At 43.1% G+C, this 16,204-nt stretch overlaps 1 protein-coding gene across 1 annotated transcript in view; it reads right to left on the minus strand.

Annotated features, from left to right (window-relative positions):
- LOC112256741 (BTB/POZ domain-containing protein 7) overlaps positions 1-16,204 on the minus strand; it is a 52,772-nt gene that overhangs the window by 10,192 nt on the left and 26,376 nt on the right. The window contains 3 exon segments of the mRNA XM_042325381.1: positions 10,846-11,217; positions 11,220-11,981; positions 13,771-13,994. Coding sequence (XP_042181315.1) covers positions 10,846-11,217; positions 11,220-11,981; positions 13,771-13,852 — 1,216 coding nt within the window. The 5' untranslated portion in view covers positions 13,853-13,994.

A 16,204-nucleotide genomic window follows, 5' to 3' on the forward strand; every position in this document is an offset into this window, starting at 1 on the left:
TCTGCCTCTGAGCAAGGCAGTTAACCAACCCACTGTTCCCCGGGCGCCGACGATGTCGTTTAAGGCAGCCCCCCACACCTCTCTGATTCAGAGGGGTTGGGTTAAATGCAGAAGACACATTTCAGTTGAATGCATTCAGTTGTACAACTAACTAGGTATCCCCTTTTCCCTAATAAACTTGATAATTGCTGATGGAGAAAGAGGCTGTCAGATTGACCCCTACATCTAGTGAAAGTGTACCCTGGCCTCAACCAGACGGAGAGGTAGCAGTGAAGTCACATAGAGGAGGAGAAGGAAGAGACTGCCAGATGACAGAGCTCCACCACAGCCCCGGACATCAGCATACCAAGTGTCTCCCGAGATAGCTTGCAGCTACCCAGGTCTCTGACAGGCAGCTGAGGTCACTTAAGGTTGTCACATGGAAATTAAATCATGCTCATTTGACACATGTGGTGTGTGTGTGTGTGTGTGTGTGTGTGTGTGTGTGTGTGTGTGTGTGTGTGTGTGTGTGTGTGTGTGTGTGTGTGTGTGTGTGTGTGTGTGTGTGTGTGTGTGTGTGTGCAATCATGTGTGTGTGTGTGTGTGTGTGTGTGTGTGTGTGTGCAATCATGTGTGTGTGCATGTTAAAAGGTTAGTGTGTCACTGAGAGGAGGATAACTAACACAGGAAAGAGAAAGAAAAAAAGGAATATGGAGAGATGAAAAGCAGGGAAGTAAATAGAGGGCTATAGCACAGACAAAATGAGAGGACCTTGATACTCAACATACACCACAGCCATTCCACACAACATGGGGTTTCATGGGAACTGATGTTGCTTCTCTGTGGGAGAGAGAGAGAGGTGATATAAATACCCTAGAGTAGGGGCTTGGAGTAGGGGGAGGGGAGGTTTGAAGGGATGACAGTTTGCCTGGTGCTAAAGCTGCTTTGGCGACCCTGAGAGTGACAACGCAGGGAGGGGGAAGGAGGATCTGGCCAGCTGTGTGTGTGATCCATCTCGTCCACTGTGCCTTCATAACCAGCAAACTGACTGCACTACTCCACTCCCCCAACCCCTTATCTATTCTCAAGTTTTCCACGTATCAGTGTTGTGTATTATGTGCAGTGACTTCATTTGTGTTCTTTGTGCTCTATGTTCTTTTAACAGACACTTTGGGATTTACATGAAAAGCTTTATAAAAATGTTATTGTTATCAACATAATGTGTTTGTTGTCTGACAGATTGAGGTTTTAATCATCCCATTGTCTCTGCCTCTATGGCCCAGTAGTTTCCTGCGTGTGATGCTGCTGGTGACAGTAGCGTGACAGAGACCATTTCCACATTACACTAATCCCTAAATGAATGTAAGACAATCGTTATTGAAATTTTAAAAACGACTCATATTACAGAGCGAGCGGTAAAGTGTCATATGACACCATTTTATGCTTTGTAGAACCTATAGATGAAACCTTATAGAGTCTTAAACGAGATCTGGGTAAGGCCAAAATGTCACAAATGTTCCAACTTCAATTAATTATTTCTTAATTATGCTTTAAGATACAATATTGTGAAAATCCCCCAAATCATTGTCACGGGTGTCCTCCTCTTCATCTGAAGAGGAGAGGCGAGAAGGATCGGAGGACCAAAATGCGGCGTGGTATGTGTTCATGATGAAATTTAACACTGAAACACACTATACAAAACAATAAACGACCGTGAAGCTAAATGAGAGCTGTGATGACACAAGCAATCAACATAGACAATCACCCACAAACAAACAGTGAAACCCAGGCTACCTAAGTATGATTCTCAATCAGAGACAACTAATGACACCTGCCTCTGATTGAGAACCATACTAGGCCAAAACATACAAATCCCCAAATCATAGAAAAACAAACATAGACTGCCCACCCCAACTCATGCCCTGACCATACTAAATAAATACAAAACAAAGGAAATAAAGATCCGAACGTGACAATCATGGTATTTATTTCTAGTTTCATGAGGAAACCTTACACTTTGAGATTTACATGAAACGTTTTAGAAATAAAAATGTTATTGTTATTAACATTTTGTGTTTGTTGTCTGACAGATTGAGGTTTTAATCCTCTCTACAGCCCAGTAGTACATCGTTTCCTGTCTGTGATGCTGCTAGTGACTGTAGTGTGACAGAGGCCACTTTCACAATACACTAATCCCTGTGCCTGTGTGATGGAGTGGGTGGGCAATGGCCATAATCAGGGACTTTACTACTGAATCTATAATACAGTCAAAACCACACCGATCTCCAAGAGAGATGGAATGTAGCTGTTGAAGACAGATGGGCAAATGGAATCTTTTCACCCTCAGTTCTCTATATATCGATATTTCAAGGTGTATTTTGATGGAGGGGCAGGTTTTTCAAATAATTCAACCTGTCACTCAGCTGTCAGAGAAAGGTGTGAGGGGTCTCTGTTAGCAGAACACCACACATCATCATGACCGCTGCCTAGCGGAGGTGAGAAACAACATACCTCCCATGTGTGACTTAGTACATTTATATTCAACTGAACCTCACAGTCATGAAGAGAGCAACCCCCCCTCAGGTTTAAAACACCATCTCTCATTGCAATGGGAGGTGATGGTAATAAACTGACAACAGCTCCGCTTTCGTCTCCATCTGACATTCTAGGGAGCTCTGGGGGTCAACTCAGAGTGCTGAGAGTGACAGCAGCCAGAGAGAGGGAGAGCAAAGGAGAGAGGGCAGCTGTCTTGTGATAAATAAAGGAGTGATGGAGCCCTGACAGCAGTGCTGGCTGGCTCTCTGCTCAGCAGAGCTGTGTATCAATAAGACTGTCTGTCACTGGAGACCTCTACAACCCCCTGCATAGAAGCAATCTGTTACTGGGAGGGAGGGCAGAGAAACAGTCCTGTTTTTTTCCATTTAAACTGGCCTAACGTCTGCAAATGACAAAAACTTTACCAAAACAAGCAGGAAATTTGAGATGAGGATATATGGAGAATACAGCCATAGGAATTATAGTAGGGGTGGGGAACATACGGCTCTGGATCTGGGCCACGAGCCCATTCAATCTGGCCTACGGGAGGTTTGAGAAAAAAAATAAGAACACTATATATACAAACGTATGTGGACACCCCTTCAAACTAGTTGATTCGGCTATTTCAGCCACACCTGTTGCTGACAGGTGTATAAAATTGAGCACACAGCCATGCAATCTCCATAGACAAACATTGGCAGTAGAATGGCCTTACTGAGGAGCTCAGTGACTTTCAACGTGGCAATGTCATAGGATGCCAACTTTCCAACAAGTCAGTTTGTCAAATATCTGACATGCTAGAGCTGCCCCGGTCAACTGTAAGGACTGCTATTGTGAAGTAGAAACAACGGCTCAGCCACAAAGTGGTAGGCCACACAAGCTCACAGAACGGGACTGCCGTGTAAAAATTGTCTGTCCTCGATTGCAACACTCACTACCGAGTTCCAAACTGCCTCTGGAAGCAGCGTCAGCACAATAACTGTTTGTCGGGAGCTTCATGAAATGGGTTTCCATGGCTGAGCAGCTGCACACAAGCCTAAGATTACCATACGCAATGCCAGGAGAACGCTACCAGCCCAAATCCATAGTGGCAACTGTAAAGTTTGGTGGAGGATAAATAATGGTCTGGGGCTGTTTTTCATGGTTTGGGCTAGGCCCCTCAGTTCCAGTGAAGGGAAATCTTAACGCTACAGCATACAATGACATTCTAAATGATTCTGTGTTTCCAACTGTGGCAACAGTTTGGGGGAGGCCCTTTTCTGTTTTAGCATAACAATGCCCCCGTGTACAAAGCAAGGTCCATATAGAAATACTTTGTCGAGATCGGTGGAAGAACTTGACTGGCCTGCACAGAGCCCTGACCACAACCCCATCGAACACCTTTGGTATGAATTGGAACGCTAACAGCGAGCCAGGTCTAATTGCCCAACCTCACTAATGCTCATGTGGCTGAACGGAAGCAAGTCCCCGCAGAAATGTTCCAACATCTAGTGGAAAGCCTTCCCAGAAGAGTGGAGGATGTTATCGCAGCAAAGGGGAACCAACTCCATATTTATGCCCAATGGTTTGGAATGAGATGTTCGACGAGCAGGTGTCCACATGTAGTGTATATATATACAGTGGGGCAAAAAAGTATTTAGTCAGCCACCAATTGTGCAAGTTCTCCCACTTAAAAAGATGAGAGAAGCCTGTAATTTTCATCATAGGTACACTTCAACTATGACAGACAAAATGAGAAAAAAAATCCAGAAAATCACATTGTAGGATTTTTAATGAATATATTTGCAAATTATGGTGGAAAATAAGCATTTGGTCAATAACAAAAGTTCATCTCAATACTTTGTTATATACCCTTTGTTGGCAGAGGTCAAACATTTTCTGTAAGTCTTCACAAGGTTTTCACACACTGTTGCTGGTATTTTGGCCCATTCCTCCATGCAGATCTCCTCTAGAGCAGTGATGTTTTGGGGCTGTTGCTGGGCAACACGATGTTTCAACTCCCTCTAAAGATTTTCTATGGGGTTGAGATCTGGAGACTGGCTAGGCCACTCCAGGACCTTGAAATGCTTCTTACGAAGCCACTCCTTCGTTGCCCGGGCGGTGTGTTTGGGATCATTGTCATGCTGAAAGACCCAGCCACGTTTCATCTTCAATGCCCTTGCTGATGGAAGGAGGTTTTCACTCAAAATCTCACTATACATGGCCCCATTCATTCTATCCTTTACACGGATCAGTCGTCCTGGTCCCTTTGCAGAAAAACAGCCCCAAAGCATGATGTTTCCACCCCCATGCTTCACAGTAGGTATAGTGTTCTTTGGATGCAACTCAGCATTCTTTGTCCTCCAAACATGACGAGTTGAGTTTTTACCAAAAAGTTATATTTTGGTTTCATCTGACCATATGACATTCTCCCAATCTTCTTCTGGATCATCCAAATGCTCTCTAGCAAACTTCAGACGGGCCTGGACATGTACTGGCTTAAGCAGGGGGACACGTCTGGAACTGCAGGATTTGAGTCCCTGGCGGCGTAGTGTGTTACTGATGGTAGGCTTTGTTACTTTGGCCCCAGCTCTCTGCAGGTTATTCACTAGGTCCCCCCGTGTGGTTCTGGGATTTTTGCTCACCGTTCTTGTGATCATTTTGACTCCACGGGGTGAGATCTTGCGTGGAGCCCCAGATCGAGGGAGATTATCAGTGGTCTTGTATGTCTTCCATTTCCTAATAATTGCTCCCACAGTTGATTTCTTCAAACCAAGCTGCTTACCTATTGCAGATTCAGTCTTCCCAGCCTGGTGCAGGTCTACAATTTTGTTTCTGGTGTCCTTTGACAGCTCTTTGGTCTTGGCCATAGTGGAGTTTGGAGTGTGACTGTTTGAGGTTGTGGACAGGTGTCTTTTATACTGATAACAAGTTCAAACAGGTGCCATTAATACAGGTAAGGAGTGGAGGACAGAGGAGCCTCTTAAAGAAGAAGTTACAGGTCTGTGAGAGCCAGAAATCTTGCTTGTTTGTAGGTGACCAAATACTTATTTTCCATCATAATTTGCAATTAAATTCATTAAAAATCCTACAATGTGATTTTCTGGATTTTTTTTCTCATTTTGTCTGTCATAGTTGAAGTGTACCTATAATGAAAATTACAGGCCTCTCTCATCTTTTTAAGTGGGAGAACTTGCACAATTGGTGGCTGACTAAATACTTTTTTGCCCCACTGTATATATATACAGCCCTGTACTGTAAAACTTAAATTAAATGCTGAGTCTCAAATAGCTGCCTGTCCCTTTTAATAGCCGGGTAATGGCACACATTTCATCAAATAAATGCCAGTTTCAAATAAACGGCATATCTAAATGAATTGTTTACGAGGCTACCATGAATTATCATTAATTATTTTATGAGGTTGAGTGTTTTCGCCAGTAGGAAACTGTTATCCATTATCCACAGCTGAGAAAAACTAGCTAACTGGCAAGCATAAAAACAGTCAACATCTTCAGAGTACAGACCCTAGTTTGACTCGCAGTCCCCGTGGTTATATCCGCGGTGTGGGGGGTTTAGGGTCATGAAATATTGTGTGGATGAAGGGCAGGTGGGTGGTGGGTGGGCGGGTTGAATAAAAGAAAACAATACCTTACAAAATCCATAAATGTATCATTCTTGTGCAATCTGTAGGCTACATTAAAGTTTTTCTTTCATTATCTTTTATTAGTGTATAAGCCTAAACTTTAAGACCTAACTGTACGCGTGCCAAATAGCCTACACGCCAATCGTCAAATGCTTTTGGGAACGGGCAGAAAAAGTCGATACACAGGGGCAATGTCGAAGTTCAATAAGAGAAAATCTGCTAAATGGAAAGTTGAAAATAAAGAGAAGGGATGGCCAGGAAAGTAATGTTTGGGAAAGATTTGGTAAAAGAGGATGATAGTAGTGCCAGCTGTGTTATAGGTGATGATTATCAGGCGCTATGTTATGTGTGACGATTATGAGGCGCTATACAAATTCCACAGTCACAAGACAAGACTTCAAATAAGCCTATGGCACGTCAAGGGAACTGTAGCCTACTGTTCAGATGGGTTAGATGGAAACTGAAATCTGGACGCCGACTGTTGGTCTTTAACCTATCACAGTAATATTAACTCCTACACAATTAAGCATTTCTTGCAGTAAAATTATAAACCAGATGTAGGTAAATTTTGACTTGGGAGCAGGAGTGGAGAAATATGATTTCTTTCTTTCAGCATCTTAAGAGAATGTGAATAGTGCAGTTAGATACCATCTGTGGGGATGCTGTCTTTATCAGAATCATACAAGCTGATTGTATTTCTACCACATAAAACAGGCATCCAAGCCAAACTGAAATCTGATCAGTTTTCACAGCTTTCTATTTCCTTACAACGGGTGAAACTGATGTCATTTGGACATTTTGAACAGAAAATCTTTCCAGTCTTTTTTTGTTATTGCATTTCTCCACGGTCCATAAATGTCTTTGCTCCGTGAAAGCAGAGATGACAGAGACAACTTTACCGATGTCAACTGGATTAAAGCCTTCATTCTATCATTTATGGCATTATTCTGGTGAGTACGGGTTTATTTAGTCTTCTAGGGCAACAGATAATGACAGAGGAGAAGCTGCATGTATCTAATTACAGACAATTACAGACTAACAAATAGCCTCCCAAAATGTCAGGACTGATAGAACAGAAACCTATCTGAAGGACCGTCCACACCAAGGACCAGAACCATTTGTAATGCATCAGCGCAACAATGTTATGATCACTGCCCAAAGTGATCACACCAATGCACTCTCTCTCCATAACCTTCCCTGACAGTTCCTTTGGCCTAGGCCTATTTTACATTCAGCAATTAGCAAGAGGCAAGAGCCTCTCCATGAAAAGGCTATTAAGCCTACTATATAAAAAAAAAGCTCTAAATAAATGTCCTATAGCTTTTTGCAACCTAAAGCTTTTTCTGAGACTTCACATGAAAAGGAATAGCGGAGTGGCTTGCGTAGCCTATTATGCACAGGAACAGCTGGATATGTGTAGCTGAAGTAAGAAGCTAAATATTAGCTAGATAATTGTAATTATTTATTTTACTAGGCAAGTCAGTTAAGAACAAATGCTAAATTTCAATGACATTTGAGGAACAGGTTAACTGCCTTGTTCAGGGGCAGGATGACAGATGTTTACCTTGTCAGCTGGGGGATTCGATCTTGCAACCTTTTGGTCACCAGTCTGACGCTCTAATCACTAGGCTACCTGCCGCCCCCCTATTATTAGGCTCCTCATTAGCTAAATAGTGTAGATATAAATAGTTGCCTGTCAAAGTGCAAGAAAAAAAGTTAAATTATGAAATGGTAGATGTGTACATTCTTCCAGGCAGCAGTCGGGCACGCAAAGCTCCACTATTGATTAGGCCTACGTTGAGACAATAACATTATTCTACCTAGGCTACAACAACACACTGCAATGAGGAAAGTATTATTGTTATCAAGGTAGTGCACAATTATTGTCTAGGGCTGTAAACTGCAATGATGTAGGCTAATTTGAATAACTGCTCAAATGTCCTGTTTTGAATGCTTCTTGACAAAAAAAAACTGCACACAGCCTAGGCCTGATTATGCAACCATATGGATCAGTTTAGTTCTATTCTCGACAGTTTACATGTTCCAGAAAGGTACATTAGCAGGCCACTCATGTGGTGTACTTTGATCACACCATGGTGCGCTCTCTCTCCTTTAAAACTCTCCTATTTTACATTCAGCAAGCTGAAATCTCTCCTTGATAGGCTAGTAGTAAATAAACTGCTTGAATTAAATGTACAACAAGCTATTGTAGTCTAGCTTTTCCTGGGACTCCAAGTGTTAGGAGGAATAGCTGTAGCTGAGAAGCAGTGGAGAGGTCAGGTGCGTAATTGCGCAAAGAGAACTGTGAAGACAGACGACCCACTAGGCACAGACGTCAGTTCAACTAATGTGAATAAAATAATGAAATAAAAAGTCACCATGTCATTGGATTTAGGTTAAAAGTTAGGTGTAAAAATGTGAAAAAAAATGCCCTTATGTTGATAACTTTTTGCAAATCCAAACAATTTTCCACATTGATTTAATGTTATCACACTGTTTTGGTTGAAATGACTTGGTAACATCGATTCAACCAGTTTTGCCCAGTTTTTATTTTTTAATTTTACCTTTATTTAACTAGGCAAGTCAGTTAAGAACAAATTCTTATTTTCAATGACGGCCTTCCGGTTACTAGTCCAACGCTCTAACCACTAGGCTACCCTGCCGTTGGTAGAGATGTGCAGCATAAGTTAGAAGTGTATGCAACCCATCATTCATTAGCTAAATATTAGGCATAATACTGCAGTGAATAGCCTATACCCAATGGATTTACACATTGAAATAGATATTTTTTACATCAGATTATGAAATGACAGGTAGCTTAGGATAGTGTGCTCCCTAGGCTGCGCTCCCAGTCCCTGCAGGCACGCAGCTCGGAAGTCTCCCCAATTGATTAAACTTTTTAGGGACAAGAAAATTATCACACCTAGGCTATAACAACACAATGCAATAATGCATTTTTATAAATAATTATATTCTAGGCTGTAAACTACAGTGAATATGCCCTTTCAATATCTGCTAAAAATCCCTGAGTTTTGAATGCATGTTTCATTCTGAATAATAATAATCTAGTTCTGGCCTGATTAGGCAACCACTTGGATCAGTAATGGGTATTTTCTCGACAGCTAAGGTACAGAAAGGCACATCCTTCTCCCAAGTTGTACTATAATTAATGTGGCCAACCAATATGCTCACACATGCCCAGTTATTCAGGCAAGCTTAGCGTGCGCTCTGCCTTCTCTCCTCTCTGATCAGCCTTACGCACCTAGACCGCTTCAATAGAACGCGTTTTTGATCGGTTGTCAATATTTTATAGTCGAAGGGACAGCGAAAAAATACAAATCACTCTGAAAGTGATCCAAACGATACTGTCGTTATCGTTTTCCACTCTTTTTGTAGTTATCGTTGTAGTCTGAAGGCTCCTGTTCACTTGAATTTGAACACATTTTATTTTCTTATTCGTTATAGTGACCGTTATGTTACAGTTATCTTGGTTTGGACGGTCCTTAAAATCAGGCATAAAAAAATTGCACCCCCGTCAACAAATCTTTCACTTTCTATATTAGCGGGTTAGGGTCGGTTGCAGGCCTCAGATTTTCATTTTTTTCACATATAGTGGGGCGGTTGCGGATGAGTTATTAGCAATTGCGGGCAGGTGTGGGTGAACAAACAGCTGTCTCAAGCACCACTAACAGACCCCCAGAAATCGCCTGATTACCCTCTAGTGGTGAAAATAAGAACTGCCAAACATGCACAGTCAAAGAGGAGAATAATTATTTAAATTTTTTTGTGACAGAATAATAATTATCTGGAAACAGAGGCATACTGAGACAAAAATAAACAGGACAGTGTGTATAAATGATAAATTAGTGCAGGAAATCAACACATTAATTAAAAGGCTAGAAGCAAATGCTGGAATTAAACAATTAACTATACAAATGAGCAAAAGCTGTGTGCATTAAGAAAATAGGCACCTGGCTCAAATAGAAGCCTGTCTCTAATGTTGTGTTCAGTGATTGAAGCAAATTAACACCTGGGCTATTGATTTAAGTTTTACGGTATATCTTTTTGTAAATTATTATTTGGGGTTAAAAAACACTCCAGGCCACTCTTAAACATCTAAAACTAGATAGAATACGTTGAAATATACGTTGAAATTATAATGGCCTGCAAATTGTTTTTGATGAACAAATCGGTCCCCCAAAACAATCTGTGCAGCCCTCCACCAAAAGTATTTCCCAACCTTGGGGATGGATGGGCATGGATGGATCAATTGAGATAGCTTTTTCAGTTGTGCCAATGCCCAGTCTACATTAAAGCCTTGACGTTGGCTCACACTCCTGTCCTGCTAACCTATGATAGATTTCAGCATTCAGAGATGCAGTTATATGAGGATATCCATCCCCAGTCAGACCCATACTGTCACAGAGCTAAGGGCAATATCACATGGACACACATGCCATTAAAATAACACTCCTAGCATGACAGATTGACATTCAAATTCATAACCCAGCCCAGATTTAAAAGGATATAAAGCATCAAAGTATATTCTCACTGGCTGTTACAGGCAGCCTCCCAGACTACCATTCATCCTCATATACTGGACAGATTATAAGGGGATCTGGGATGACCTCAACATGTACCGCCAGGTTGAATGTAAACACCAGCTCTCTACTGAGAACCATTCATTCATGGTTGATACCGTAGCTTACCTTGTGCCAGCATGCTGAACTCAAGGAAGAGGGCGATGTGGTAGAGCTCCATGGCCTCCTCAGTGCAGGTGCTGGCTCCTCCCCTGCCCCCGGCAACCAGGACCTGCACCTCCCCCAGGCTCCCGGCCGAGGGGCTCCCCCTCATCACCAGCCCTAGCTCGACCAAGTCTGTATACATGCAGTGCAGGATTACTCGCACGTACTTTCGCGGGATGATGGACTCATCCAGCACGATGCGCGTGGGTGTCTGGAGTGTGCGCTCAGTCATCTCCTCCCCCGTGCGGATGCGCCGCTGCAGAAGGTTCCGGAAAAAGGGCGAGCGGGCCGAGAGCACGGCCTTGTGGGCCCTCAGGTTCTCATCTGTGGAGCCCAGCCCCCCACCGCCCCCTGTGGCCACGCCCCCTCCAGCCCCCCACTGCTGTAAGCCTCCACCAGCTCCGCGTCGGAGGAGAAGCTGAGCAGGGCGTCATAGTAACACATGTAGTCAAACAGACCTCTCATGTCTGCCTCCAGGGAGTTGGGCGTGCCAAACTCCTCGCTCAGCTGCACCAGCACGTCCACGTTCTGCAGCCTGGTGTCCTCCGCCCCGCCCACCCCAAACTCCCCCGTGTACAGGTAGTGCAGCAGTGCAGAGAACATGGGCACGTCGATGCCTGCCGTCTCTATATCCATGAGGACCTCGGCACCGTACCCCGGGGAGGAGGACAGCAGGGTCTTGAAGAAGGGACAGCGGGCAGCCAGCACAGCGCGGTGGGCGGGGAAACAGGTGTCCTGGAAGATGAGGTCCAAGTCGGTGCAGTACTTGTGCTGGTAGAGGGCAGACAGGTCACGCTGCAGGCTGGGTGCCTCGGCCCGCGCCAGGCTGGCATGGAAGCTCAGCTCCTTGAGGGAGGATGTGCCCTCGTACTCCTCCACCAGGGCGTTGGCATCACGCACATCCCACCCCGACAGGAGCTCCCGCATCAAGCGGGCATGGTCGGCAGAGCGGCTGGACTTACGGCGCTTGATGAACCTCCTCTTGAGGGTGGCCAGGCCCAGGCTCTTCTTCTTCCTGTCATGGGGCTTGTCGTGACCCTGATCCAGGCTGTACAGCTTGGACTCCCAGCCATAGCCCTGCTGGGAGTATGACGACGTCCCTGCAACACATAACATAACACAGAGGTCAGCTGGCTCAAATGTTGTGGTTGTTTTTTGAAATGGGAAAGAAGTCATGTCAGGATTTTATGAATATGATACACGTATCTTGTTTTCCCACAGCCGTTTTATAAATGCAGTCAATTCCTCGGGCTTGATATTATCCAGTTTGCCTGTTCAATTCTGAAATCATGACCATTTGAAACCCAAGCGGTATTTCCTCCTAGGCTGGTCATTTGACCTGGCAGTCTAGACACTCTCCTCTAACTCCCCCATAGCGTGCTTGGCACTCCCTTGATCTAGTGCCCCAGTCTCATTTCACAGATAATTCAACTGTCTGTGTCAAGGAACAGGCCATTATTATCAAAATTCCATCAGATGTCATCACAAGCATCAATAAAGCTGACTTTGATTAAGGCATGGATGGAATTAGAGGACAACAACGTTTTGGATTGTCAGTCTGGGGGTAGGAAAGTCCCCCCTCCTATGTAGTCTTATGCAATACACTTGTCCAGCCATACACAAATGAACTACCCCTAATAGCAGTGATGTTTGGCTGGAGACAGGGGACCCTTGCGTCAGAGGCAACACTGCCAAATAGAAAAGTCTCTCTATGGCTTTCCTTCCCTGAACATCCATCACAGTGACCCACATAGTAGTCATTCTAATACTGTGAATCAACCTCCATCTACGCCTGCACAGCAGTGACTTCAGCTTACAACCAACAATCCTTAGAACTGGAGACAACATCAGTTTATTTCTGAAGGGCTTTCAACTCAATCAAATCTCCATGAGCTTGGACCTACTGTATGTCTCTAGGACTACGGACAAGAAAGGCGCAACAGGAAAATGAATATAAAAGCCTGGGGTTTTCCTTACGCAGACATTGATTGAATCCAAAACTATCTCAAAAAGCCTATAAAATCTGAGTAAATTCATAAGCAGCCACTCATAAATGGCCATCAATAAGGCCTAGAAAATGAATGAGGGATTGATGCTTGGAGTCTGAAATGGAAATGAACATAGAGGCAGCGGTGGATGACTGAGCAGTTCTCTGCGAGAGCCGCCAGAGAAAATAAAACTGATAGAATGCAGCTTGTACACTTCCAACATACCAGACACAGATGACTTCAACTTCATAAGTCAAGAAAAAAAAGTTGACTGACAGAACTCAGTTTGTAAAAACTAGAAGCCTAAATCAGTTGCTGGAACTGAAAAGATAAACTCCAACCAACCACCCTCCACAATGACTTGCACATTCCTGTATCGCAGTGAAGGCTGCTGAGGGTAGAACAGCCCATAATAATGGCCGGAACGGCGCAAATGGAATGGCATCAAACACCTGGAAACCATGTGATTGATGTATCTGATACCATTCCACAGATTCCGATACAGTCATTGCCACGAGCCCGTTCTCCCCAATCAAGGTGACACCAACCTCGCTGTATCATGCATCATATTTTAAGCATATCGTTTATCTATGTTCATACCCTTGCCATGAGGGTCTGTTGTGGACACTGATGATATGTCCCACTGAGGACTTTGAAGAAACAAAGTCGGGGCGGCAGGGTAGCCTAGTGGTAAAAGCGTTGGACTAGTAACTGAAAGGTTGCAAGTTCAAATCCTTGAACTAACAAGGTACAAATCTGTCGTTCTGCCCCTGAACAAGGCAGTTAACCTACTGTTCCTAGGCCGTCATTGAAAATAAGAATTTGTTCTTAACTGACTTGCCTAGTTAAATAAAGGTAAATACATACACTATTACAGTAAAGTAAGAACATTGAAACTTACCTATGAAGGTCTGTTGTGTCTGTGTGTTCCCCCCTGTACGAGGGGAGCATGAGTGCGGGTAGCTGGATGCATTAGCACCCATCGTCACTCTTCTTCACTTGTTGTTCGGGGATCTCGCCTCCTGCATCTTCATTCTGCCCAGGAGAAGTGCTTAGTTCCTCAGCCGTCGGCTCTCTCTCTCAGGTCCTGAGCCTCTTTAGACACCCAAGTCCAGCCTGCCATGCCTGAGAGGGGGAAAAGAGAGGGAGCAGGGGAGTTACCCATTGTATTGTTTTGAGTAACTCTGTTACTGAGTAACGTGCCATGGGGATCAAGGCCTGATGAAATTGGTCTGTTTGAATTGTATTAGTCAATGCATAACCATACATCCTGTTACTTCGACTGATCTCAACCCCCCCATTGTTAACTTCTTATGGCTTGGGGGCAGTATTGAGTAGCTTGGATGAATAAGGTACCCAGAGTAAACTGCCTGCTACTCAGGCCCAGAAGCTAAGATATGCATATTAGTAGTATATTTTGATAGAAAACATTCTGAAGTTTCTAAAACTGTTTGAATGATGTCTGTGAGTATAACATAACTCACATGGCAGGCAAAAACCTGAGAAAAAAATCCAACAAGGAAGTGGGAAATCTGAGGTTTGTAGTTTTTCAACTCTTTGCCTACCCAAGATACAGTGTAAATTTGGTCCGATTGACCTTCCTAAGGCTTCCACTAGATGTCAACAGTCTTTAGAACTTGAGGCTTCTACTGTGAAGGAGGAGAGAATGAGAGCTGATTGAGTAAGAGGTCTGCCAGAAGGCCATGAGCTCATTCAGGCGCGCTCCCGTGAGGAAGCTGTGTTCCATTGTATTTCTAAAGACAAAGGAATTTTCCGGTTGAAATATTATTGAAGATTTATGTTAAAAACATCCTAAAGATTGATTCTATACATCGTTTGACATGTTTCTACGAACTGTAATGGATTTTAAAAACTTTTCGTCTGGCCTGCGCGTCGTGAATTTGGATTTGTATTCAGATTATTGCATGGTGTGCTTTTTCGGTAAAGCTTTTTTGAAATCTGACACAAGCGTTTGCATTAAAGAGAAGGATATCTAAAGTTCCATGCATAACAATTGTATTTTCATCAACATTTATGATGAGTATTTCTGTAAATTGCAAAATTTTTGGAAGCAAATCATTACTGAACGTAACGTGCCAATGTAAACAGATTTTTGGATATAAATATGAACTTTATCGAACAAAACATACATGTATTGTGTAACATGAAGTCCTATGAGTGTCATCTGATGAAGCTCATCAAAGTTTAGTGATTCATTTCATCTATATTTCGGCTTTTTGTGACCTCTCTTTGGCTGGAAAAATGGCTGTTTTTCTGTGACTAGGTACTGACCTAACATAATCAGATGGTGTGCTTTTGTCGTAAAGCCTTTTTGAAATCGGACACTGTGGTGGGATTAACAACAAGTTTATCTTTAAAATGGTGTGAAATACTTGTATGTTTGAGGAATTTGAATTATGAGATTTCTGTTGTTTGAATTTGGCGCCCTGCACTTTCACTGGCTGTTGTCATATCAATCCCGTTAATGGGATCTCAGCCGTAAGAAGTTAAAAAATAACAAATATATATTTTTCAGTTAGAGGATGAAGATTCCTTTTGAAAATCAAATCATTAACTTCTTCTTGTATAACACTCCCTATATGTGCTATATATGTGCAAAGGCTAATATGAAGAATAAAAATTATTATATGTTATATCTTCATCTCGGGCACTTTCTCTTCCTGCCCCTCACAAAATGTCTACTAGCGCAGGCAATAAATGCAATACAGATGTATGGTGATCTTTGTGGGGAACCAGCCCTGTCCAGCCCACCTCTTTTCAACCAAAAGCCCCATACAAACCCCAGCTCAACCCCTCTCTGCAACCCCAGCCTCAGCATTAGCCCCAAGTTGCCCCTGCAACCAACCTCACTCGATCTGATAGACATACAGTGCCTAATGAGTCTACAGACCCTTCGCACAGTTGTCACATTTCACTGCCTTAAAACAAAATCTAAAAAGGGATTCAATTAGATATTTTCCCTACAGAGCTATGATCTGCTCCACATTTTCAAAGTGAAAGAGAAAAATTGTTTTTTTTTTAAATGAATAAAAAACAAGGATTGCTTGATTGCGCATGTCTTCACACCCCCAAAGTTAATACTTTATGGAAGCACATTTGTCAGCAATTAAAGCTGAAAATAAGGTTGAATAAGAGACTACCAACTCTGCACAACTCAAAATTGCTGAAGCTCAGTACATTTGGTTGGGAATCATTTAAGGACAGCAATATTTAAACCGTGTCACTGATTTTCAAGCAGCTGTAAGTCAGGACTGAGACTGACCCTTCAGGAACGCTCAACAACTCTTGGAAAGCCATTCTGGTCTTTGGCATTA

Source organism: Oncorhynchus tshawytscha, linkage group LG08 (genome assembly GCF_018296145.1).
Source record: "Oncorhynchus tshawytscha isolate Ot180627B linkage group LG08, Otsh_v2.0, whole genome shotgun sequence".
NCBI classification, from domain to species: domain Eukaryota; kingdom Metazoa; phylum Chordata; class Actinopteri; order Salmoniformes; family Salmonidae; genus Oncorhynchus; species Oncorhynchus tshawytscha.